Source organism: Trichosurus vulpecula, chromosome 2, assembly GCF_011100635.1.
Source record: "Trichosurus vulpecula isolate mTriVul1 chromosome 2, mTriVul1.pri, whole genome shotgun sequence".
Classification (NCBI taxonomy): domain Eukaryota; kingdom Metazoa; phylum Chordata; class Mammalia; order Diprotodontia; family Phalangeridae; genus Trichosurus; species Trichosurus vulpecula.
Genome location: NC_050574.1, coordinates 100,306,923 through 100,334,348, shown reverse-complemented (window position 1 = coordinate 100,334,348; position 27,426 = coordinate 100,306,923). Strand labels below are relative to the sequence as shown.

At 40.7% G+C, this 27,426-nt stretch overlaps 1 protein-coding gene across 2 annotated transcripts in view; it reads left to right on the top strand.

The window, feature by feature from the left end:
• The first annotated feature begins 255 nt into the window (after window positions 1–255).
• Window positions 256–27,426, top strand: part of ITM2B (integral membrane protein 2B) — a 33,683-nt gene continuing 6,512 nt past the window's right edge. Inside the window, exons 1-2 of one of the 2 annotated variants that reach the window (XM_036745732.1) lie at window positions 256–695; window positions 26,174–26,302. In XM_036745732.1, the coding sequence (XP_036601627.1) occupies window positions 579–695; window positions 26,174–26,302 (246 nt within the window). In that variant the 5' untranslated portion in view covers window positions 256–578. The remainder of the gene's footprint in view (window positions 696–26,173; window positions 26,303–27,426) is intronic. The other variant, XM_036745733.1, reaches the window with a different exon arrangement.

The following is a 27,426-nucleotide window of genomic DNA, read 5'->3' as shown; positions in this document are numbered from 1 at the left end:
ACTTTCATACCTGTAGAAGCACTCTCCGTGGGAGTGGCTGGGAGCTGCAAGAGATTAAGACCCATCTGTTTTAGGAGACCCCAGAAAAGTTGGCTCAATTATGCTCAAAATAAGAAACCAAAGGAGAGGAGGATCCGGTTACTCGCCGCCAGCGCGGCTCCCCCGGCCGGTTCCCCAGCCCGGAGGCGGTGCGGGTAGCTTTGCTCGGTCACCCTCCCCTTTTCTCCTCCCCCGCCCCCGGAGGAGAATCGCCCCGCCCCCTACCCCGCCTTTCCCCCTGGGTGCGTGAGAGTCCACAGCCTGCACAGCGGGAACCCGAGAGCCGGAGTGCAGGAGCTGGAGCCGCAGGAGCAGGAGCAGTAACAGCGGCGGCGGCGGCGGCGGCAGCGGGGGCAGTGCAGGCGCAGCCGGAGCTCGCAGCACAAGGACCTTGCAGTCCGGCCGCAGCCTGAGCAGGGGCCCTTCGCTAGCTCGGAGCCCGGGCGGAGGAGGAGGAGGAGGAGAAGGCAGCTGCCGCTTGCAGCCGGCCCGCAGCGAGTGCCGCTCCCCACCCCGCGAGGGCAGCGAGAGGCCGCGCCATGGTGAAGGTGGCATTTAACTCGGCTCTGGCCCAGAAGGAGGCCAAGAAGGAGGAGCCCAAGAGCGGCGAGGAGGCGCTCATCATCCCTCCGGACGCCGTCAGTGTGGACTGCAAGGTCCGGGTGCGGGGCAGGGCTGGGGAGGGGCTGGGGCGGAATCTGGAGGGGGAGAAGGATCGCGGTGGGGGGCGCCCCGAGGGCATCCCGGGGACAGCCGCTGGGATGGGGACGGGGCGATTTAGATCAAGTTGCAAGGATCGTAGTCCGGCTGGGATCTCTGGATGAAGTGGGGGTGAAGGAGGGGAGCCTCTACTTCCTAGGGGAAACTAAAGCTCTCCGCTCCTTCAGTTGCCCCCTTTCTCCTTCGGCCCGGGCCGGCTCCTTTGTAGGGAAGTGCGTGTGCTGGAGGGGGAATGGCGAGCTCCTCACTTTGCACGGGCAGCCCGGGGACGGACTGGAGGCTAGCTGGATGGAAAGCTGTGTGCCGGGTTCGCTGTCATTGGTGCAGTCGGGGCGGGGAGGAGGGCTGGGGCTGCAGCCGCCGCTGCCGCTGCGTGCACTGGGGGGCTTCGCCCCGGACCTATGGAGGTAACGTGCACAACAAAAACACCACCCCACCCCCCGCGTCCCCCCAGCCGAGTTTGTCACTCCCTCCCACTTTATAAATAAATCCTAAAATGGCTGACATCAGAACGAGCCCAAACCTCGGGTTCTTTTTCTGCTTTCGTTTTGGAGCCGAACAGTACTTGGACTGAGTCCAGCAAGCTTTAAGCCTCTTATTTAAAACCATTTTCTTCCTCACCCTCCTTTCTTTTTTTCCCTCCTCTGGCCCATCCGTATTGGCGGCTGAACTTAACCGTGGGGAGAGAAGACAAGCAGGCAGGTTGGCTGGAGTGAGGAATTAGTTGTTAATTTTACAAGTAAAACAATTTCCCTCCAACAATTTCACTCCTATCAAAGGAATTGTTATGAGGCTGTGTTTGGAAACTGGTCATAGGTTCCCCTCCCCCCTCCCCCCCCCCAAAAAATAGAAACCTGTGAATAACACTCAACTGTAGATGAAACTGAAAATTTAGCAAACCTCTCCCCCGCCCTTCATCTCCAGTTTTTGTTTTTGTATAGAGAATAGTATTCTGCTTTAAAATTAATAACAGAGCAGTGCTCTGGGACTCTTGTTTCCATTAATGATTCTTTTTATCCACTAAGGCTGTTTAGAAAGCATTTGTTTTGTGGCACTCATCACAGAAGTTAAAATAACACAGGAAGAATGCAATAACCTTTTGCCGGAGTTTCTTTTAGCTTAACAGAAGAAACTACAGCAAAAGATTATTGCATTTCTCCTTGTGTTATTTTAACTTATGTGAAAAGTATATTTTTGCAACTTAACAGACATTGTTTATTTCTGCCAACTTTTTAAAAGACACCTGCGATGGAATACTTTTCCTTTCCAATTAGATAATATGTCTTCTAATTATTAGAAAGATTCAAATATTGTTTTAACTTATAAAGGAAGCCTAATTATTGTGTGTCAGACCACTGCTGGTGGTTTTTCAAGGTTTTGTCCAGTTCTAACAATAAAAATTGAAATGGGGCTACGGTTCCTTGCTGGTTACTTAGAAGTATTCGAATAACTGGATGACCTCCTTGCCCAGAATGTTGTAGAGGGGATTCTTGTATTGATTTAGAATAGATGGAATTCTAAGGTCCCTTCCAATTCCAAGATTCTATGCTTACCAAATTATTCACGACTTTGAGACACATAATATTAATTTCACCTTCCCTGTGCTTTTTTGGTGTATATGTGTGGAAGGGTAAGGGATTAAAAACAAAAAACCTCAAGCTCCAAAAGTTAATTTTGATATAGATTTGTCTTACTTTGAAATAGAAACAGTGAGCGAGTCCCTAAGTGGATTAAGAATTTGCTCTGTGCAGGTTGCTTTTCTGAATCCTCTGCAAAGTCCTAAAATAACACATTTAGGATAGGTCTATTATATTGTAATTTCAGAAGCAGATTATTTGAACATTTGTTTTTATTTAACATTCATGTGCCCCCCTCTCCCGAAAGTGCTAAGTATTAGACCAACTTGGTATAATAAAGCAAGAAAAACTAAAACCTGAAAGTAGAAAACAACTATCATCACAAGACTGTATATATAACTGACTCCTCCTCTTTAAAAAAAAAAAATCCAGAGGAAGAAATTGGGTGACATCATTTTTTGGTGAAGCCTTACTTGTCTTGGCCTGGATCCTCTGGGAGATCTGAAAATCTTTGGACTAAAATCAGATTTTTTTTTTGGCTGGAAAGACTTAAAATCAGCCCCTGATAATTTTTCTCATGATTTCTGGTACAGTGAGGCTTCAGGGAAAGCTTCAGAAGTTCCAAAAGTTCACCTTCAGATTTGACATTGTAGGCACCTATAAAAAGTAACAATACATAACTGTGGCTTTCTAACCCTCTTTCTGTTTTCTGAAAGCCACACATCAAACAAAAATACCAAGACTGAGCAATAAAGGCCAAAGTCCTGCTTTGGAACTAAGGCAGTAATCAGTGAATTGGCAGATACAGATGACTAACTCCTTTTGCAGCTCCTCACTGAAAGGGGCCTTTTCTTCAGCTTGTGACAAAATATTGCTGTGCCTTAAGAGTGCAATCTTTCTAATCAGTCATTTACATGTAAATTAAAACCTTATTTCAGGGTAAATTTTTGTGAAAGAACTTCTGAACCTTAAAAGCTTGGACAATAAAGTGCAAAATCAGTATTTCCTTTTAGATTTTTCTGGTTCCGTGATAATGACTGTATCCAAACCATGCTGTATGTTTCTGCAGCTGCTTTCTCAAGATAAAAACACAGAATCGTTCTGTTGTAGGTTTGCCCCTTCCTTTAACCCTCTTGAGTTGATTAGATTGGATCATTTGTGGCCTAAACCACTTATGAACTAGTGACCACAGTACCCTTTTCTCCTTTAGAGTGACATCATCATCTTCTCTGCTTTGCAAATTCAACCCTCAGTCTCCCTCCCCCTCCCCCCAGTCCCTTGCAGTTCCCCACTGGCTTTCTAGTGTAGGTTGGAGACTTGGAAGTTGTTTTGTTTTCCATTGCCTATTGTTAAATCGTCTTGTCCCATATTGATCCCGATTTGCTGCCTCCCTTGATTATTGTAAATAATTCTGTCTTCCCTTTTTGTCTTATACTCTCTGTTTCTCTTTTTTGTTGGCCAAGCCCTTAGAAGGGGAAGGGGAGGAATAGCTGTCAATAGATAATTAGAAAACATAGGGGGGGTACCTTGAGCCCTTCAGACGGAATGAATACATGTCCCCCAGATTGGAAACTTTTCCTGTAGGTTAGGTTGCAGACTGCTTTTCACTTAACTCTGGAAAATAGGTGCACTTAGCATTTGTAAATACAGAAGGAAATATGCCAACTCTAGCACTGTATTATGTAATTGTATTTGGCAGACCTCTGGTGGTTTTTTGTTGTTGTTGTAAAAGCAACAAATACTTCCTCAATCCAATCAGACTTTAGTTTACTTCCTCCTTTGTTAAATTTAGGTCCCGAGAAAGATGGACTTGAGAAAGAGGTGTGGCCCCTCTGTGACCCTTGGGCAAAGCCCTTTAACCTTTTCTAGCTTTGTTTTCCCCCTCTATTAAGTGTGAGTGTGAGGGGGTTGTGGTACATTTCTTGAGAATACTGCTAAATCCTATTGCCACATATGGCCTCATTTCTCTGTAGTTTAGCAGTTGGCAGGCTTTTTCTTCCTTTTCTTGCCTCAAGGACTCTCGTGAAATCCTATATCTCCCATTACTCGAGTTTATCTTGTGATTCATACTATCAGGGTTTTTTTTTGTTTGTTTATTTTTTATTTTTTACTTCCCATAAGATAACTTGGTGACTCAGTAGATAGAGTGCTAGCTAGCTTGACCTGGAGTCAGGAAGATTTTAGTTCAAATGTCACTGTGTGACTCTGGGCAAGTCTCTTTAATTGCTCTCTGCCTCAGTTTCCTCGTCTGTAAAATGGGGATAATAAGAGCACCCACTTCCCAGGATGGTTGTGAGGATCAGATGAGATAATATTTGTGAAGCTCTTTGCAAACTTTACAGCGCCCGGGGGAGGTTGGGATGAAACTTCAGGGGCTTGGGAATGGCGCAGATGGAGGTGAAAGATGGTAATTTCCTGCTTGGGTCTTCTCTACATTGTGTCCTCCTTAATATTGCCTTACTGAATACCTTTTCTCTCTCTCTCTCTTTTTTAATACCTTTTCTCTTGACCAGCAAATATATTGTTGACAGTGGTTGGAGGATTGTGGGGGAAATTCCACGTTGTCACTGTAGGGTGACTTTACCTGGGCAGAAGTATTCTCTGAGGCCATTTCAGAGCTAGAGTTTGCACCCTTAATTGAGCGTCTCAGAGTTAATGATTATTCACTTGTTCTATCCATTTATGATGCCTAGGGCTCCAAACAAGGTGGGGGGCGGGGAGGAATAGAAACTATCAGTAACGCAGGTTGCTTAATTTAATTTAAAGGAGTATTTAATGTTAAATTAGTGTACAAGGAATTCTTCAAACTTGGTCCGTTTTTTGGTATAGAAAACATCTTAAGGTTGATGAAGTGAGGTTATTTAGAGGGTTATTTAATATTCAGTTGAGGTACACAGACAAAAATTTTTTCTTCTGGGGCAGTTTTGCTGTTTTGGGGTACCTCTGCCTCTTGGAACCCCTATCTCAACTTTTGAGTCTCTGCTCTTCTCATGTCTCAGTTAATGTTCTATTCCTGTGGTTCCTCTTCCTCCCACCCCATTCCTTTGTATTTAGAATCTTAGAATCATAGATTTTTGAGCTGGCAGGGACCTCAGTGGTCATCTAGCCCAACTATTTCATTTTGTAGATGTGGGTGAAAACCTATGTTTATCTCGTATTTATTGTTTCCTCCTAATAGACTGTCAGCTCCTTCAAGATATGGCCATCTGCATTTTTTTTTCCATTTAATATCTCCGGATCCTAGAGGGTAATTTCTTTGGACTTTGTACAGAGTAGGCGTTTAAAAAATGCATGCTGAATTGAATTGATGACACAAAGCATTCTATTTTAGTTACAATATTTATTAAAAAGAAACTTTTTATGTTTGGATTTTATGCATACCTATTTTTTTTTAATATTACATTTATTTCTGGATCATCTATTTCCTCATTGCTTAAGCTTTCACTTGGTAGAAAGTGGTGGGGGGTTTGTTTGTTTTGTTTTTTAAAGAGAAGTAAAAGCAAAATGTATGGCGCTCTCAGGCCTGTGACTCCCTGCCCCTTCATTGGTGAAGGGAGGGTGGGACATTTTCTCACCTCCACTCCAGAGCCAGCTTAATCAATATAATTACAAAGGAAGGTCCTTTTAAAGAAGCCTTGGTATAGCTTTCCAGCTAGAAAGGACCTGAGAAATCACCTATACCAATGCCCTGATCTTACAGATTAAACTGAGGCCCAGATGGCTGCAGCAAGTGTTAGCAGCAGGATTTGAACCCACGTCCTTTGGCTCAAGATCCTAGTGAGCTTTCTCCCATATTATGTTGCCTTCATAAAGGTGATCTATGATATCATCAATGTGTAGAGAAAGGGCCAGAAAGAAGTCATCCAGTCCAAGGGAGACACTGATTAATTCAATCTCTTAAACTTACTGAGACTAAAAAACACAACAAAGCTTGCTACAGGTTTTACAAACCCCCGTAAGACTAGATGAGTTTCAGCTGCTTTCTGTTAACTGAAATTCATTTGCCCATCCAAATGAAAGTTGGTTTTTTTGCACAACTAATTTCTTTCATTGTAAACAGAATATTGCGCATACTGTGCAATCTGTGGGTTGGTTATTCTCGCTGAACGCTTTTTTTTTTCCTCAGTTTTTTCCACAAACGATAGCTTGCTCTGGGGGTGGGAGGAAAGGGATATTATTCAGAAAGAAATGTGATTTGCAAGACTCAGAAACATTTAACTCTTGCTCTCAAGAAACTTGGGAAGATTTATGGGAAATTGTCTGGGTTTTGTTTTTAATTCCTTTTTAAAAAAAAATAGTGAAATGCTTTTACACAAAGGAGGTTACTAGAGATGAGTGTATCCTGTTTGTCCCTTAGGACAATTGCTACTTGAGAACTAATTTTACTACCAGTTGTATTCTTCAGTAAATACTTGTTTTTTAAATGAAAGACTTTTTAAATAAAGCCTGTTGTAGTTCTTGTATTATTTGTCATCTTACAGGACGTTTTCTGAATCTTGCCAACAATTGAGTGAATAAAAACCGTTGGAAAATAAGTATAGTCTGTTAAAGTTCTTTTAATTCTGAAGGAAAACCCAATATAGCTCATCACCATTTGGATGAAATAGAACTTTTTTTTTTAAAAGCATTGAGAATAAATGGGGTATTTGCATCTGCTTTAAACTTATTCCTAAACAGTGTATTTTTTTTAATGATAAATTCTGTTCCTGCTCTCATAGTAGAGGTATATTCTTGCTTTTCACTAAGTACTTTCTATTCAACAAACCTGGTAAGTGATTGGCAGCAAGATAATTTTGTAACATAAAACTTAAGCATAAAGCTATTTCTGGATGAGTTGTTGTGGGGTTTTTTTTTGTTTGTTTTGATGGTGGAAAATGGTCATTGAATTAGAACTACCACAGATTTATAAATACCTCAGTTTTCATGTGAACCATCTGGGGAGTTTCTATCTAAAATTATGGCCTTTGAACTTCAATGTGTGTTAAGATGACATAAGCAACATTTTCTTTCCTTTTTTTTTTTTTAGCTTGAGTGAACTAAGGATAAACTCCTGCGACCTTTACTTCTCTTATTCTCTGCTTTTAATAAGTTTTAATGATTAATGTTGCTCTATCTCCCTGTACTAAAAAGACAGTATAAAATCAAGAAGAGTCCGTTGAAATACAAGACGGTAGGCATACTAGAAATTACATGGATTGCTAGGACTTTGAAAAAAAGAAGATGAACTTAGACCAGAAAAATGTTTATTAAATTCTATCCTCCTTTAGTCTGCATTTCTTATCTTCATCTTCAACAGCTAACTGCTTCTTTTAGTATTTCCTTTCTACTGACTTCTCTTTTTAGTCTTTATCTCTTCCTTAATGGAGAGTCAGAAAGGCTTGGTTTCTGCACTGCCCTACCCCTGGGCCGGCGCACCCCCCCTGTGTTACTAAGTTTTGTCATCTAGGGGAAGGTCACTTGACTGTCTCTGGCCCTCAGTTTCTTTATCTGCAAAATGAGAGAATGAGACCAAGTGAAAGTCAAAAGTTTACACTTGTAATTTTGTGTAGGAGTTTCCACGGATTATTTCTTATTTCCTTTGAATCTCACACTGACTCAATAAAGTTTAAAGGCATTAATAAAATTACAGGTATTGACATTCCTATCATACAGATGAGAAAACCAAGAGGTTCAGTCACTAACAGCTAAGGGTTGGCAGGATTTGATTCCAGTTTTCTCCTGACTCTCTAGCACTCTCCACTGCCACTCGGCCTCCAATTTCTAAATTTATTTCCAGTCCCAACATTCCATGAGTGTGAGTTTATTCTCCTTCATTCCAGCACTGGGATCTGTAACATTTTAAAGCCTGCCAAGGTATTGGGCTAACGGCCCAGTGAGCTTCAGCTATGGACATAACAGGCTTAAGCTAAAGGATGGTCTTTTCTTGCCTTTAATTTTTTATTTAGTTTTAACATTCATTTTTAAAAATTTTGGGCTCCAAATTCTCGCCCTTCCTTCTGCCATTGAGAAAGCAAATGATGTATCAGTCATACAGGAGAGGTCACGCAAAACATATTTCCTTATTAGCTATATTGCAAAAAACAAAACCAAAAAAATAGCAAGAAAAAGAAAGTGAAAAAAATACTTCAGTCCGATAGTTCTTTCTCTGGATGTGGATAGCATTTTTCATCACGAGGCCTTCAGAATTGTCTTGGATCATTGTCTTGATCAGGATAGGTAAGTCTTTCACAGTTGATCGTTATTATGTTGCTATTACTGCATATGAATTTTCTGGTTCTGTTCACTTCGCATCACTTCGTATAAGTCTAATCAGGTTTTTCTGAGACCACCCCTCTCTTCATTTCTTATAGCACAATAGTATTCAATCACAGGCATCTATCATAACTCATACAGCCATTCCCCAGTTGATGGGCACCCCCTCAATTTCTGATTCTTTGCCATCGCAAAAAGAGCTGCTGTAAATACTTTTGTATATATGAGCCTGTTCCTCAAGGGTGGTCTTTTTAACTCAGAAACTTTGGTCAGACTGGGATCCTAGTAGATTTTTTTTAGGATTGAAGGAGGTCTTTTGGAATCTGGCCACAAGGTTTGACATGTGCTACGTTCGTTATTGCTCCTTGGCATATTGTAAGAATATGGCCCCTCACTTGAGCTCTTCTTTCCATTTTAATTCAGCTCCCTTTTAAGTAACTGGAATGGTTGTAGTGACACTTGACACTGTACTCCAGTACCAAGGAGTTCAAGTGTGCCAGAAAAACCTTCCATCCATGTCATGAGAGACTGATGGAATTTAGAGCTAGAATTTAACTCCCTGATTTTACAGATGAGAAAACCGAGGCCCCAAGAAGTGAAGTCTCACCCCAGATCCCTTGAGTAGCCAGAGCTCTCCAATCGTGATGACCTAATGTATTTAAAATAGATTGAATTAGAAGTAATGATGAATTTTTGAAGTAAATACTTTATAAAGAATTTCTGTAGGATGGAATGCAAATATACTTGCCCTCACTCATCTCATTTGAATGACAGTTCATAGAATTTCAACAGTTTATTGAGTCAAATAAGGAAGATTTGAATCATCTCTCCTGGCCTCTTCCTTTGTATCGCTGTTAATGTTAACGCCAAAGTTCTTAACTGAACTTAGTGGGTACTAAACGACTCCTTACCTTTTTGAGTTTGCTCTCTTTATTCCAGGATCAGTGTAACCTACAACATTTTGAATAACATTAATTTTGCTTTTAGGTTTAGTTTGTAGCATGATATGGTGGAAAAAGCTCTGATCTTGGAGTCATAGGACACAAGTTAGAAACCAAACCCTGAAAATCACTTAACCTCTCTGGGCCTCGTTTTCCTCATTTTTCAAATGAGGCAGTTGAACTGGATGACCTCTAAGATCCTTTAATTTTTGTTGTTTTTCTTATGGTTCATTGAACTGAGGCTGATGGTGTGGTGATATGTTATGGGGTTTGTTTCGTGATTGGTTCTTCGCTAATAAGTCAACTTTGTGGTCATGGCATTGATTTCCACAAATATTTGGTTTCATTGCCCTAATGAACACGTTATGTATGACCTATAGTGTCAGCAAAATGGATGGGTATTTGTTGAATATACCACCCCTCTCCACTCCCCATGGAATTCTTTGGTTTGCTTCAGATTCATATGGTCTGACCTGATCATTTCTACCAATAACAAAACCTGAGACCCAGAGGGGAAAACAGAATTGCCAGATGAAAACTCACATCTCCTCATTCCCCAATCATTCCAGCATTCTTTCCTAAATACGTTAAAATACATGTTTGACATCCTTTCCCTTGAATAGCAAGGCCAATTTAATAACTAAAATTCATCCCTTTTTGTCATCATTCATATTTGGCTGGTGATTGCACTAGGCTCAAAAAGAAACAGTGAACCTCCGTTGTTATAAAACAGAATGGGTGATTTTGTTCGTTTTGGGCTATATATATGTGTGTGTGTGTGTGTGTGTGTGTGTGTGTGTGTGTGTGTGTGTATATAACTTATTAATATAATTAAATGATCTAAATTACATGTAAAATATAATTTAAGTCATTTATATAATTATATGTAGAATTGTATTCGCATACATGTGGCACTTAGCACGATTGCCTGGTACATAAGTAGATGCTTAATAAATGCTTGTTGCATTTTAGTATTGTCACATTATCTGACATTGATCACTCCCTTTCTGATCAAACTGGTTAACTGAGTTTCTATATAAAATTCCAGATTTATCCTCAAAAGGGGCTAAATAGGGAGTAATTATTTCTTTGTAAAAGGACTCTCCAAAGGATTAGTTTGACTTCTTAGAAACAGATCCATTGTGTGAAGGGAGAAGCGTTCTGCCTTTATCCCAGCAGATGGCCCATCGAAACAGTTCTTTGTTGATCTGTTTATAACAAATTTTATACAATGAATAATTCTGTACAAGTGTTTTCTCTGGGTCCTGTCCATGTCACAGATGAGCCAAGGTTTTGCTTTCCATCCAGTAGCAATTTCTCCAAGCCTTCCCACCTCAATCCAACCATCTATTAGAACAAAAAAATACCAAAAGATCCAGGAAGTTTGGAAAGAAAAGGGTGGGATGAGGGTGTGGTTTTTTTGTTTATTGACCATTGACTACGGGCCAAGAACATATTCTTTGTTTTCTTCAGTTCAAAGCACTTTTTTCACTTAAAAAAAAAGAGTATGTGCTTGTTTTGATTCTGGATCCTAATGCCTGGAAATTAATTATGCCTAATTTAACAATTTCATTGCCACCCGTCAGCCCATATGATTGTATAATGAAATGAATTCTACACTGAGCCTCAAAAAAATTTCCTTGTCTATGGGATCTCAGAGGTCCTTTCTACCTCAAAATTCCTTAATATCCTATATGACCTAGATTTGGATCCCAACCACTTCTGTTACTTTCTAGCTGTGTGACTTTAAAGTTTCAGGAGTTTCCTCACCTGTAATATGATCATAATTATGCCTGTACTATCAGGTTATTGTCAGGCTCAGGTGATATTACATCATCAATAAGATTATTCTGAGCTCCTTCCTCAGTGATTAACACATTTCCACCCAACTACCCACTCCATTCCAGTGATTCCGAATGCCCTGTTGCTTTTCTCTATCCTCCTCTGGCCACTCCCTTATTCCCCTCCCCTGCAATCCAACCCCTCCAGCCTCCCACTCTAAAGCTACCCAACCAACCTTTCACTGTGATATCTGGAATGCCTGCCTGCTCCATAGGTAACAAACCAGATCACATCTTGAACCTATTGCATTCTGGCTCCCTCCTGGAGGCCCAGGTGCCCTGGCTACACTTCCCATCCTTGGTTGCACTTTAACTCATATTGCCAGACACCCAGGGATCATGGTGGGGGAGTCAGATTATTTCTTGCTCCTCATAGCCATTTCCCTGGTTCTCTCTCTACCACCATAACTCAGTGATCTCTCCTTGTCTCGGATTCATTCATTCAGTACATATTTATTACCCAGCCATGATTCTGGTACCTGTTGTTGAGTGAGTTCCAGAGTGCGCTCTCCTTCGTTCATCAGTGAATCAGTGCCTGGGTCTACCCTCCCCAACTCCTGCTGTCATAATTAGGGGACTTCAATGTACTATCCATATTGATATTCCCTCTAATACTTTAACATCCCATTTCTTCACCTTGCTCATTTCCCATGCCCTACTCCCTCTACTCCACCTCATCTATACATGGAAGTGATCATAATTTTGATTTTTTTCCATTACCCACAAAGGTTCTACATCCATGTTTGTGAACCCTGAAACTCCTTGATCCTATCATAATCTGTGGTCATTCCTTTAACCCTACAAATTTGTTTTCACTGTGACCTCGAGTCCCTTGACCCCTTTGTTCTTTATCAGGCCATCCCTACATTGGCTTCATTGCCATTCAGTGTCTTTGGCATTGATCCCATGGAGAACTAGATCAGCTCTACACTGCCCTCTTCTCTTGAGTCCCTTGCCCTTGTATTCTGTAGAAGATCCTGCCCTTCTAAACCCCAACATTGGGTCACTCACCACTCCCCTAGATGTAATCATTGGTGAAGTCTGTTCATTTCCATCTTCATGATGTGTTAGTGTAAGTCCCCTTGTTTCCTTCGACACTGCCAGTGCTCTGGGTCAGGCCCTCCCTCATCATCTCATGTATGGACCGTTGCAGTGGTCTTCCGAGTGGTCTCCTTGCCTAAAGCCTTTCCCCACTCCAGTCCATCTTCCACTCAGCTGTGAAATTGGTCTCCATAGAATTCAGGTCTGACCATATTAATCCCCTATTCAGTAAATTCTAATGGCTATTTGTGACCTCTAGGACCAAAAATAAAATCTTCTGTTTTTTAAAGCTCTTCATAATCTGACCCCTTCCTACCTTTCCAGTATTCTTACACCTTTCTCCCTTCCATATACTCTGTGATCCAGTTAACACTGGCCTCCTTGCTGATTATTGCATAGGATATTCCATCTCTGGACTCAACATTTTCACTGGCTTTCTCCCATCCCTCTTCATCTCTGCCTCCTGGTTTCCATGGCTTCCTTCAAGTCTCAGCTAATATCCCGCCTTCTTCAAGAAGTCTTTCCCCGTCTTCCTTAATTTCTGTGCCTTCCTTCTATGATTACCCCCAGTTTATCCTGTATATATCTTATTTGTACATGGCTGTTTGCATGTGGTCTCCCCTATTAAACTGAGCATTCTTGAGAGTAAGGGCTGTTTTTGTCTTTCTTTGAGTACTTGGCACAGTACCTGGCACATAGTAGATGCTTAATAAATGCTTGTTGATTTAACTCAATGTAAAGTGTTGTTTGTACCTGGAAAGGACATATATAAATGTGTGTGTGTGTGTGTAAAATATACATATATGTGATGATGGGTGTAGAGATGGAAAGAATGACTTTAGAAGCCATTGAATCCAACTCCCTGATTTTACGGATGAGGAAACTGAGGCATAGAAAATAAAATTACTTGCCTAGCAAGTGTCTAAGGAAGGATTTGAATTCAGGTCTTCTTGACCCCACTGTCAACTGTTGAGTTCATCATAATGGCATTTTGTATCTCCAATAGTGCAGGTACCTAATTGAATGAAAATTCTTCGTCTATAGCTTTTTTTTTTTTTTTTGCCTTCATCACTTAGTCCAGATTTTCTTTTAAGTTAATGCTTTTGGGGGCAAGTAACTTTTGTAGTACTGAGTTAATATGTATTAAAGCAGTGTCCCAGTGTTAAGTGTGCTATCACAGAACAGAGGCGATCCTCTCCATTGCCTCCTGAACACCTGCCCCCTGCCAAGAGCAAATTACTTATTCTCCTCCCAGAAGATTAGCTAATGAAAAATAAACAAACTTCAAGGAACCTCAAGTACCTACAATTTGCAGGGGGCCATATTGTACGTCATGAGATACAGGCATGGACCCAGCTTAAACTTTTAATATTGTTGAAGAAGTTAAATTTTGTGGCTCTTAACCACATGCAAAGCCCTTGCAAGTCTGATTTGAATAGATGACATTTGTAATTGGCAGTGCTATTTCTATACAAGTGTATAATGTCCTTAACTCAGAAATCAGCCAGGTGGTTCTAGGTGGGATTCATCTGTTTCAGTTTTTAACTTATGCAAAGTTAGCTGAAGAGCTTTACTGAATGCTTGTTCTTCAGGTAAGAAGGAATCAGGGTCATCTTTTAATATAGCCTCCCTCTCAAATACAATTTGCATAAGATTGTTCCTATGGCTTAATGAATTATATAAGGAATTATACCAAAATTAGAATCATGTTTTTTATTACATAAGGAGAAACGATGTACTTTATCCAACTAATTTTTTAAAATTACCTAAATTCATGGATGTTTAATAATGTTCATACTGATGAACATAATAGTAAACTATTTCTGACAGAATGCTTGTCCCAGAAAGTTGTTAAGAAGGCTAGTGGCAATTGATTGACAGTTTAGATTAGTTTGATTTTTCATTCAAAATAGTCTGTCAGTAAACATTTTTTAAGTGTTTACTATGGGCCAGGCACTATGCTAACTGAGCTCTTGGGATACAAGGCAGCCCCTGCCACGGAGGAGATTTTGGGAGGAATTCTCTACCTCCAGCTCAGAGGGCCGCAAGGGACAGAAACGGTCTTGATGAAGTGTGATTACCAAGTTGATGCAGTCTTACAGGATGATGTAGTTCCCCTTAGTATGAGCATCTAGAGGGTTGCAGCCCGAAGAGGTGACTGGCCTGAGCCTCCTCAAACAATAGTAATGTTCATCTTTATGCCAACAGTGTTTTATCCTCCTAAAAGATTGGATTGGAAGATTCCAAGATTGTCATTTCTTTTGTACCATCCTTGAAAGGGGTACATTTTGGAAACTTTCCTTAAACTTCCCAGACTTCACATTTGCCTAGTACTAACAGGAAATGTATGTTATTGTCCTATTTGGTTACTTTAAAATAAAATATACACCTCTAGGAGTGAAAGCAGAACAAAGCTTTTTAATGCTGAAACTAGTTTCTTAGAAAATCTAGCCTTACTGTTAGTAAGAGCTCTAAGAAGAGAAAATGGATGTACTAGGATGGTGTAACATTAACTCTTTGTCCTTGCCAGTTGGGGAATTTTGTCAGTGCTTCTTTCCCTGCATTTGGAAATTTGCCGTCAAAAGCTCTGAGTAGGTCTTCTACATGACTTTTACTTTCAGGCCCTCAAATACAGACTTGGAAATAAATTTAAACTCCATAACCCTCAAGGTACATCCCTTATATTATATGGTTCTCCTAAAAAAGTGTAGCAGTGATAAATTTGGCTGTTAGCCTAAAGAATATGCAATGCCATAGAAAAAGGCTTACAACCTAATTTCTTTTAGTTCTGACCTAATTTCCTGTACTAGGAACACTGTCCAGAACTGGAGACCTAAACACCTGTGCTAATTTGAATGCTGCCTAATGATGCATTAGGATTCGTAGACTTTCCTGATTCGGTTTTTTAAAGTCACTGGGTTTTCTGTATGATATCTTAATAAAGTTAAGTTTCCTTTTATTTTCTACTGTTGTTCTTTGGAAAGGTAATTTTTAAAATAATTTTTTTTGGTGGATTTCGTTACCCAATAACTCCTCAGGTAACATTTTAACTTTGTTCTTTGCTTTTTTTTCCCTTCTAGAAAGGCAGCTTTAGTGAATATTTAGTGAAATAGAGAGCTAGCTGGCCTTGAAGCCAGGAAGGTCTGGATTTGAGCCTCATCTTTGACACATATTAATTGTTAGACCCTGAACAAGTGCTATAGGCCAGCATTTCTCAAACTTTTTGATCTCAGGAATCCTTTACACTCTTAAAAATTATTGAGGGCCTCGCATTGATTTATATGAGTTACATCTGTTTATAAAAATTAAAACCTCTTAGTATTATGAAAATAGTTTTGATCTCGAGGACCCCTGGGGTCATTCCCAGTCCACACTTTTGAGGACCTCTTAAGACTATAAATTACAGAGAAGGCACCACCCACATAGGTACAAGGGGTTCCCTCACCTGGGAATTCCCTCTACTAATAAAATCACAGGTGTGGTCTCCAATTCTCTTCCTCTCCTTAAATGGCAATTAATTCAGTAACCTTGATATAAAGATTTTATAACAATCATAAAGTTGTGATAACAATCCCTGACTTAATTATTAAAGGTCAATGTTGTGGGTCTCTGAAGTATGGGGCTGGCATTTACAGAAGGAGAAAGGAAAAGTAGACTATTATCTGTCAATCCTCCAAACTTATTTAATCACCGTAGTTGCGATTTTCCCTAGAAAAGCCAAATGGGGAAATATTAAATACAGATAGAGGCTTAAGACTGCAGGAGATTTTGCAAGTCTCTTTGGATTCTTGAAGCTGTATGTTGCTCCGATGCTGTCAATAATCAATGAACATTTATTATTGTTCATTATAGGCTTTTGTTTAATGCTGATTAAAAGACTATTTGCCTGGCACCATGCTAAGTAAGCATTGGGAAGTTGGCAAAAAGAAAGACAGCCCCTGTCCTCCAGTGGTTTATAGTCTAAGGGGGGAAAGATAACAAACAAAAGTAAACAGAAAAGGTGGAGGAGGAAAAGAGAATGTTAGAGAAGTCTAAGTGCCAAAGTATTACAGCCAGGAGGGGAAATGAGATCCCTATGAGCCCTCTGCTTACAAGCAGGGTTGAGATTCCTTGCTGGCTGTGCCCTCCAATCTTCGGTGGGCAGAGGGGAGTGATAAGGTGTGAGTACCAAGGTTGGTTGGATTTTGCAGGATGACGAGGTTGTATCTTCTATGTGATTTGTGTGCCTTACCAAATTCAACATCAGCAATGAATAAGTGTTATTAATAACAGTACTATGTGGTAATTTAATCCGTTTCACCTAGACTCTAGAAGTCAAATAAGCAGAGTCTATACAACCTGAGTCTCTGAGGTGAATACCATCGGTATTCCTTCACATGGAGCCAAACTGGAGAGTTGGCTTCCATGGAATCGTTAACTTTTAGATTGGGAAGCCGCCTCAGATTGCCCAGCTCAATGCCCTCCCCTAGGACCTGGCCTTTTTCACAGGTAAGGCAGATGATACCCAGAGAAGTTAAATGATTTATCTTGGCTCCACAGTTAATGGCAGAACTGCTACTAGATTCTAGGTGTCCTGACCTGATGGGAGTGATAGGGGTGATGGGGCATGCCGTTCGACCAAGACTGTGGAAAACCACTTAACCAAACATTAACTCAGTTCAGGAACCATGATGTCATTAATCTGCACTGATTGTCCCCACTGGAGAAGTAGTCAAACTTCAGAAAATCTTTGAGTATTCTCTATACAGAACATTGTGTATTAGTTGACCCTGATATGACAGGTTTAAAAGAGGAAAAAAAAAACCCTCATACCATTGTACACATCAGTTCCATTGCTAGGACTTTAAACGTGAACATATCAGGAAAAAGGGAAAAAAATGACTTATCTGAGCAAAGTATTCCTAATTGCTTTGTTTTTGATAGAAGTTGGAATAGTATGTTGCTGGAAAAAAAATGGTAAGTATAAATAACAGGAAATGTGCGAAGACCTTTAAAAGTAATGAAAATGGAGATCAGTAGAACCTGAAGGTATATACAAAAAGTTAAATATGGGGGATTTCAAATGACTCAGCACTTTTTGTTTGGTTCTGCTTTATTAAACTATAGGCACAGAATAGTAAGGGTTTTCTGTGTAATTTTATCCTTTATTCATTATTTAATCCATATTTGTGGGTTATTCAGTTTTGCTTGTTAGAAATTTTTGGAAATAGGGAAATTTGAAATCTTGTAGCTCAGCTCTTCCATTTTACAGGTGGGAAGCAAGGCCCGCCAAGATACATTTCCAGTCTTTGAGATGGATACAGCGTAAGATAGGAAGGAACTAGGAAAATTATTTTATTCGGTCTTGTTAGTAGTGTCTGATTTATCATGACCCCATTTGTGGTTTTCTTGGCAAAGATACTGAGTGGTTTCCCATTTCCTTGTCCAGCTCATTTTGCAGATGAACTGGGGCACAGGGTTAAGTGACACGCTCAAGGCCACACAGCTACTAAGTATCTCCCGTCCACTCCAACTGACTCAGGGCCTGGCACTCTTACCCACTGTGCCACCTAGCTGCCCTTGGAAAATGATATGCCTTGGAAATTGGTATGTTCAGTTCAGAAAGCATGCATTGTTTTCTGTGTGCTGGAGATCTAGGTTCTAATTCCAGTTCTCCTTACTGTGTGCCCTTGGGCACGTTTTCCTCCTCCCTTCCCCCTCGGGATCAGATACTGTGTCCTCTTTGGTATTTAAAGTTCTTCTCTACTGGCCTCCTTCACACCTTTCCAGTCCCCTACGCACTCACTCTTAAGATCCAGCAAACACTGACTGGCTTGTTTTTCCCTGAAGGTGCCTTTATACTGTCTCTTGTCCTCTGACCTTCTCCCACCCACCCCATGCCTAGAATTCTTTCTCCTAATCCCTACTTCTCAGTTTCCCTGGTTCCCTTCAAGATCCAGCCCAAAGCCAACCTTCTGCAGGAAGCCCTCCCCACTCCCTACAGCTCCTAGTGTCTTCTCCTCTGAGGTCACCTTCCATCTGTTCTGTGTATATCTTGCATGTGCCTAGTTATTTACTTGTCCTGCTTATTAGTTAGTATGTAGGATCCTTGAAGGCCAGTAATGTTTTTTGTCTTTCTTTGTAACCCCAGTGTCTGGGAATACTAGTAGAAAGATAGATACTCCCTGCCCTTAAGGAATCTGAAGCCTGGGGAAGAATGAGAAATAGCTGCCCCAACAGGCACTATGCACCCCCCCCCACCCCCCACCCCCCCCATTGAAATGGAAGGTCTCCAATCAGAGGGAAAGACTGCTGAGGAGAAAGTCCTTAGAAGGGACCTTAATTCTATACTTAAAGAATCCATGGGAATAGCTGTTCCAGTGATAAATGTCTTGACAATTTAGTACATGATTTCTTATGTTGCTGTAGTTAAAAACAGTTCACTACCTAGTGGGCAACTCTTCTGCGATGAATCTTTGAGGTATAGTAGATAGGGTACTCGATTTGGGAGTCAGGAAATCCTGGGTTCAAATTCCCACTCTTGACACTAATTAAATGTGTGTGACCATAAACAAGACAATAAAAGTCTCTGGGCTTCACTTCTCCTCAGCTATCAAAGTGGGGACAGTATTTACCTGTAGGCCCTAGCTCACAGACTCCAGTAACTGGATGTTAAGGGCTTTGCAGACTTTTAAAGTGGTATATTAATACCAGTTATTATTATTGGTCCTCAGTGACAGAGTTCATTGCCAACCCTGTCCCAGACCTTTACAATTCAGGTAGAACCTGCTAAAATTGGAGGTCAGATAAGTCTGTTTGACCGCTAGTGTTCTGCATCCTGAGATACTGGTTTAATATGCTCTAATAACACCAAATAGGTTTCCTGAGACATAGGCTTTAAGAACCCAGGGTCTCCTCCATGTTGTAACAAGACATCGAACGTAGGATGGTTGTGATAGTAGAGTTTAAATACAGGCAAAGGGGGTGCCACTTCAGGAGGGTGATAAAGTTGTTAAAGTAGGGCCCTCAAAAGGCAAGGACTGTGTTACTTTTGCATTTGTATTCTTTGTGCTTCGCAGAATACCTGGCATATACATAGAGTGGTGCTCCATAAAGGCTTGTTGGTTGATTAGCATGGGATGAGGATGCATCAGATTTGTCCTAAGCTCAGTTTTGATGGTGAACGTGGAGAAATGAGAAATTACCTCAGGCAAAGCAAACAAGAAGAACAAAGACCCGGAGGCACGATCAGCCCCCTAAAGTGCAGGAGGGATCGTATTGAATGAAGACAAGGTGAAGTAGCCAGTTAGATGTTGGCTAGCCATGGTTATGAGAAGAGGAGAAGGGGTCAAAGAAGTCTCTTGTGATGAGCCTAATATACCCAGGAGGATGTTTCGGCTCTCACTTGACTGTATTTTTAAATGTCCCAGATCTTTTTAAGGAATTTGACTTTCTTTAAAAAGTACATTATTAGTTCAGGGCCTTAGAATGTGATTTAGGTGGTATGGTGGATAGAGCGTTGCACCTTGGGCAAGAACACCTTCAGTACAACAAACCCAGTCTCAGATACTTCCTAGCTAAGTGACCTTGGATGAGTCACTTGACCCCTGTTTCAGTTTCCTCATCTGTAAAATGATCCCTTCAGGGCTTGTTGTGAGGCTCAAAGGAGATAATGTTTGGAAAGCATTTTGCACACCATAAAATGCAGTATAACTGCTAGCCATCATTGTTATTTATTAAATGACTTTTAATTGGGTTGATTATACTCTTTTATTAAATATTAATTATAGTCTATATTCTTGCCATGTTATTATTTTCATGGTTTTTTTCCCCCAAGTCAAATTGTCTCATTCCGGTTGGTTTAAATAAGGGAGGCATGTTTTTTCTTTCTTTTTTTTTTTTTTAACCCTAGAAATATATTGCCCTCTGGAGTTCTGCATCCTGAAATGTTGGTTTATTCTACCGTAATACTACAGTAGCTTTCCTGAGAGCTTTGAAAAAAAAAATTTGCTTTAAACATTCAACCTATAAAGAAGACCTAAATAGAAGTGTCTGGAGATATGAAGTTACCTGTTAGTTTGAGAACAGAGGGAGAAAAAAAATATGAAAAGGCTACAGTTTTTTTTTAACCTGGGTTAGATTTATAATTGATGACACATTCCCACAGACCTTTAGGGAAATGGTTGAGGTGACCTAAATATGAACTAACAGAAATAATGTAACTGAATTCATTTTTTATTTCACTTAGGTTTTACTTGATTAAACAGTGATATTTTTGCCAGATGATGGCGTCATTTGCAAGAGAGTTTGTCTAGGCTCTTTGCACAATGCTTGGCACATAGTAGGTTTGTATTGCAAGTATGTAATATTAGTAAACATGGACCTGATTTTGGTCTCATAGGAAACAACTCCTTCCCCAGTGTATATCTGCACCTGCTCTACTACTTTATAGTCTGAGAAAGTTGCCTGTGAATGTAAGGGATGGTAATGTGTAGGTGACTTTGATTCTTAATAAATCTAATTTAGTAATAGCTCCCCTATATAACTGAAGCTTGGCCCCTTTTTGGGATAAGGGGGTATGGGTGGGATTAATAGGGAGGTAGAAACCCGTGCCTTAGATTAGGTGGGTTTAGGAAAGAGAGTGGAGCCTTCTGTTCCTCCAGATTGGCAGCTCATCTCTATAACTAAGTCTTCAGGATTTCCTTTAAAAGAAGATAATCAATTTCGCCCTTGGTCATACATTTAGTGTGTATGGGAGGAAGGGTTTGAACCCAAGCCTGGTTGATCGGGGGGCCAGCACTCTTATCGGCTGGGTCATGCTGCATTGCCATTATGTTTAACCTCTACTTGTGAAAAAAACACTTCTAAAATGAATTACATACTTCAGTAAACTATACTGAGCCTAATTTAAGATTTTCTCCATGATTAAAATCACCATTATGAATACCAATGACTGAGCTATAATACAGAGAAATTATAGAAGTGTGTAGCTAGCGGGCTCTTTGCTCTAACTCTAAAGGACCCCAAACGTCTGTGTTTTGAGTTGTGTTTGCTTTTTAAAATTCCCTCTCACAGTTGGCCTGACCTGGGAAAGGACATCATAATAGGAGAAAATAAACACTTTGGGGGAATGTCCCCCTTTGGATAAAGGGAGAACTTTAGTGAGTAGCCCTTGTGACATTTATTTTGACTGCTCAGAGGCTCTTACACAGTTCGATGGTGGGCGCAGTGGATAGAATGTTAGGCCAGGAGTCAGGAAGACCTGAGTTCAAATCTAGTCTGAGATACTGTGCAACCCTGGACAAATTACCTAACTGCTGTTTGCCTCTGTTTCCTCAGTTGTAAAATGGGAATAAAATAGCAGCTACCTCACAGGGTTGTTGTAAAGATGAGATGTGATAATACTTGTAAAAAAGCACTGACCACAGTGCTTGACACACAGTAGATGTACAAATGCTCATTTCCTTCTCCTTCCTCTTTTTTAAAAAAATAGAATTTGGTTTTTAACTCTTTAAGATCCTTGATAAATGGTCTTCATAAATGAGCTACTAACCTATAAACAAAAATTGCTTTGGAAAAATGTATATTTTTTAAATTTATGATTTACATTGTTCGGCAGAAAAGTGACATTGGTACTGTTGAGGCAGCTTAGCTTTGTACAAAAATAAAATTGCTATTATCAGAGGCATGGAAAATCCACTCAAAATAAAGGCGACTACATATTTTGGTCAGTTCACTTTAAAGGTGAGATGGATGTTTTTAGTAGTCGTTTCCTTGGACCATTAAGGTGAGTCGGTTGTGGCAACATCTAGTAATCATGGCCTCCTGCCTCTCCTAGCCGACTGAGGCATTCTATAAAAGTTAAATGGTCCTAACATGGTTTTTTTTTTTGTACTTGTACTTCCTAAGCAAAGTAGACGTAATTAAGTTTTAATTAAGTAAATCCTTACAACTCTAGGGAAGGCTTATATTTTCCCTTAGATATGGGAATTCTTTTTTTTTTTGGACATGATTAATTCTTTTTTGTACTCTTTTTATCCCTCATTGACATTTTCCTCCTTTGCCCCTGTATTCTTTTGCCTTGTATCCACCATTATTTGTATAACTGTCATCACTCCTTCCCCACCCTAACTATATCATTAATGTCTTTCTTATCTCCATCACCTGGTCTGATGCTTGGCACATAGTAGGCACTTTATGAATGCTTGTTGGTCGAATGAGTATAGATTCTTCATTTTAGAATCCTAGGTTCTCCGTAACCTGATTCACTCCAACCGACCTTAGCTCTCAAAGGCTTCAGCCTGCTTGCCTTTGGTCATACTCTTCCTCCCTTCGTTCTTGGGCATCTTTCTGTTTCAAGGACCCGATTCCCACCTGCCCTTCAAGGCCCAGCTGAAACTGATACTTCTTGCTTAGGAACTCCTGTAGTTCTATTTAGTACCAAGAGGTCTAGTATTTCTATTACACCCTAAGTTATATTCATTTATTTTATGTGTGTAACTGCTGTGTTCCCAACCAAATTGTGAGTGCCTCCAGGGCAAGGGATAGTTTCTCTGATTTTCTCTATGTCTGTCTCTCTGTCTCAAATGCTTACTAAGCTGTGTGATCCTGGGCAACCATTTAACTACTCTTAGCCTCAGTGTCCGCATCTGTAAAAAGGAGGTAATACTAGCATCCGTACTTCATGGGCTTATTTAAGAGATAGAGTGAAATGACAGGTAAACAAAACATCGAAGTGCAATATAAATATTAGCTGTTAATGATTGTAACTATTATATTCTCCTTCATTACCTCATCAACTCATATTGGTTTAATTATCATGTCCATACAGATGACTCACAAGACTACATATCCTAGTCTCTTGAGTTCTACTTCCATATCACCAACTGCCAGACCTAGATATCCTGTAGACTAGCTGTCTTGAACCTAACGTGTCTAAAGCAGAATTGTATCATTCCCCTCCAAATGCATCCCTGTTACGGGTTGAGGTAGAGCTGAGCCCTGTCCTCCTCGGACCTCCAGGCCCAGGGGCCTGCTGAGATTAACTCAGGGCTTTGGGATGTGGGTGGAGCCAGGAGGAGGGGTCTCGCCTTTGTTGCCTCCCTAGAGATTCCAGGTCGGACCTGCCTGACCACGTGGAACTTCCGGCTCTCTGGCAGAGCATGTGGAACTTCCGGCTGCCTGACCACGTGGAGTTGCCGGTCTTTGCCTGGACTGCCTGCCCGCAGGGAGCTTTGGGTAGTGTGGGAGGAGAGGGGGAGGAGAGTAGGCGGAGTCAGGGCGGTCCTAGGACCCAGGTGTATTAGCTTTACCTGTCTTTCACCCACGTAACCAAAGAGTGTACCTACGTCACTAAAGGTATAAATGCGCTGCTTGCTGAAATAATAAACGGAGTCATTCACCATCTTGTTCGGCTCCCGCCCCGTACATTGTCCGCGAGATCAGGCCCTTTGCTTAGGCAGAGGCCTGGGGCTTGGGGGGAACCCCGAGCGTAATCACGAGGCTTCGGGAGCCCGTGACACATCCCCTTTCCCAACTTCCCTATTTTTGTTTGTTTTTGAGGGGGGAAGACAGGGCAATTGGGGTTAAGTGACCCAACTTCCCTATTTCTTTCAAGGGCACCACTGTCTTTCTAGTCACTTTCGATTCACAAATTCAGGGTAAAAATCGGTTCCTTACCCCACATAACCAGTTAGATGCCAGATCTTGTTTCTATCTTGACAACATCTGTTGCATTCACACCTCCTCTGTCTAATCACACTACCACCACCTCTCTAGCTGTTAAAAGAAAGAGCCTCCTAACTGGGCTCCCTGGCTCTCCCTTCTCTCACTTCAGTCCTAACTGATTGTCCTAAAACTCAAATCTGACTGCCTCATTCCCCTACTCCATATACTCCTCTGGGACCAAATAGAAACTCCTGTCTGGCATTTAAATACTCCTTCACAAACTGGCCCCACCTATCTTTCCAGCCTCATAAGACCTTATTCTCCTTCCCACCCTCTGAAGTCTGGTCAAACTGGCTTCCTTACTGTTCTTCATAAGTAGCATGCCACCTCCCTCTTGTGTCCTATGGTACTGGCTGGCCTCCATGCCCCGGTATGCAGTCTGTCCTCACTTGAGTTTCTCAGAATCCCTAATGCCTTCAACACTTAGCTCGAGAACCGCCTTCTTCATGAAGCCTTTCCTCATGTCTCCAAGTTGTAGTGCCTTCCCCACCATGTCCAAACTACCTTGTATCTGTACTCATGTCTTCTTCCCCAGCTAAACTAAGTTCTTTGTGTCGCGTGTGTATGTATGTATGTGTGTGTGTGTGTCCGTCCGTCCGTCAGTCCATCCGTGTGTCCCCATTCCTCCCCCTACCCCCATCCCCAGCGCTGAGTGCAGTGCCTGGCAATTACGCACTCAGTGAATGTTTCCTTTTTGATTGATTGATAAAATGTGAGACATGTTGTAATTAGGTAGAGATCAAGAGTGGCCAAAAGTGCTGTTGGAAGGCAGGTGTCATCTCATCTACGCCATTTCTAAATCATAATACTGGGTTACTTACTAACTTGCTTAATGGAAATGGAATTTCACAATTCTGCCATTCTTGCAGACTGGCTTACATGAGTCTTTGTAAGCACTAGGGGAGTTCAATTTTCATGATATTTTTGAGCTTAGTAACTGGAATGAGATGATTCTTTTGCTTTGATATGGAGATAGGGTAATTTTATTTTCTCCCATTCTCCTTTTATTGTACCTTTCATCTACTTGATTTTCCCCTTTTCTTGTATCTGTCTTGTTGCTTCAGTCCCTAGTGACAAATACAAGTACTCATCAAAGCCTGCTTAATGTTCTTAGGATTTTGGGGGTGGGAGGGAGGTGAAATGGTGATAGGGCACAATTTATTCTAGACAGGTAAGTTTAGCATGCCTTTGACACACTCCATCCTTGTCAATCCTGTTCTTTTTATTGCCCTTATATAAGTTAACAAAAAAAGAAAAGCTGTATTTCTGGCATAAAATGTAAGCTACTTTCAGTGCGCTATCAGATGATAATTTTCAGTTCTTCATATTTTCATTTAGATATCTGTTTACCCCCTTTTGCCCCTTTGAATATATTTTTATCTATTTTGTTAAATATTTTCCAGTTGCATATAAAAATTTTAAATTTTAAATTTAATTTTAAAAAATTTTGAGTTCCAAATTCTCTCCTTCCCCCACCCATTGAGAAGGCAATATGTATTTACCCTTAATTTCAACAATTGGTAATAGAATTGTCACAGCTTTTCCCTATTAACCTTTCTTAGCTTTTTTGACCTTTTCAATATTAAAAGACTATATTTATTATGAAAATATAGTTACATGCTATATGTTACCTATGAAAATCATCTGAGGAAAATAGGAAACAGTCTATTGCTCCTGCAGATCAGCTGCAGGGACTGAAAGCAAGGGACAGATGATCTTTTCCTTTCACAAATGCATGTCTTACAAAGGAAGCAGCATTACAGAGTAGAAAGAACACAGATTAACGAGGGGCGGGAAACTAAGTCCTGGGGCCAACCAAACCAGCCACTGTCCAGGATGGGTGGTCTCGGGCAATCATGAGACCAGCTTCCAGTATATAACTCTGTAGTTACAGCTGGTCATCTTATAAACGTCACGTCATTTGGTTCTCAGGTTCACATCTCTCATTAAAATGGGAGGTTGGACTAGGTTTCTTAAGGGATCTTCCTTCCAGTGCTAAGATTGTATTTCTAAGTAAAGATATAACAATGCCCCTTTCCCCTTGTTTCATGATTAGGATCCAGATGAAGTGGTACCAGTTGGCCAGAGAAGAGCCTGGTGTTGGTGCATGTGTTTTGGACTTGCATTTATGCTCGCTGGAGTAATCCTTGGAGGGGCATACCTGTACAAATATTTTGCATTTCAGGTGAGTAGGGGTGGAATCCACAGGGTTCTTTCTTTCTTCCCTGTCTGTTTTTTGGAAAGTTATTACTGACTCCCTATGCTGTTTCTGTTCTCCCCTGTGGCTGTGTGGCCTTTAGCCATGTTCCTAGTGGTTATTTTTAAGGATCTTTAAATCTCCCAGTGACATTTTGGCTAAATTCGTACAGCAGACCCTGAAAGCAAAACCATATCGTATATTCTTGAAATGCACTGACTGAAGAGCAGAAATTCTTGAAACATTTTTCAATTAAAATATCCTTCCTATTTCTACAGTATTTAGTAGTTAATGGGGAGTGGGACAACCTTTCTCGACTGCCAGCTGAATAAATCAGCTTGTAGCCTTGACGGCCTACAGCTTGGGAGATGCTGGGTCAGGTCCCAGTTCAGGCTCCCTCACAGCGTTCTTATTCTCTTAGGTTCATAGTATCCTGGCTTCCTGTACTTTTCTCTCCCCATGATTGGTTTATTCTTTCCCTAAAGCATTTAACTGTGCCAGCAGTGTTACTGGAATAAAGTAGTTTTTCAAAGTTTGTTGTAAACTTGAGTTTTCAGTAGTAATGACAATAATTTAAGATCAGGATATTATAGTAATTTCTATAATTTGCATTTATTCTGTTCACCTTGTATTTGTCTTGACAGTACTTCTTTATAGCCAAGATCTTTCTGTCTCTCTTTTAAGGAATTTTTGAGGGGGAAAAATGACTTCTAAATTTTGAGTAAAGGCAGAACTTAAGAGTTAGGTTAAAAATTTTTTTAAATTCAGAGACATAATTTTTGATTACAATGGAATGAACATTGACTCTTAATCAGAGGAATTGGTTTCATATCCTAACTCTGATGCTTGGGATCTTGAATAATCATTTAACCTCCCTAAGGCCTCAATTTCCCATCTGTGAAATGAGAGAGTTGATAAAATGGCATCAGAGATTCTTTCCAGCTCTAAATCTGTATTCCTACGACAACAGCAGATTTTCTCTGAACGGAGAGATTTGTGTAACCTAAAGAGAAGATGAAGATCCGTGTGGAATTCAGTTGCCAGATAGGTACAGGTTTACTACAGTGCATTCTGTTGGCCAGCAAGGGTATTTGAATGAAAGAGAATAGGCT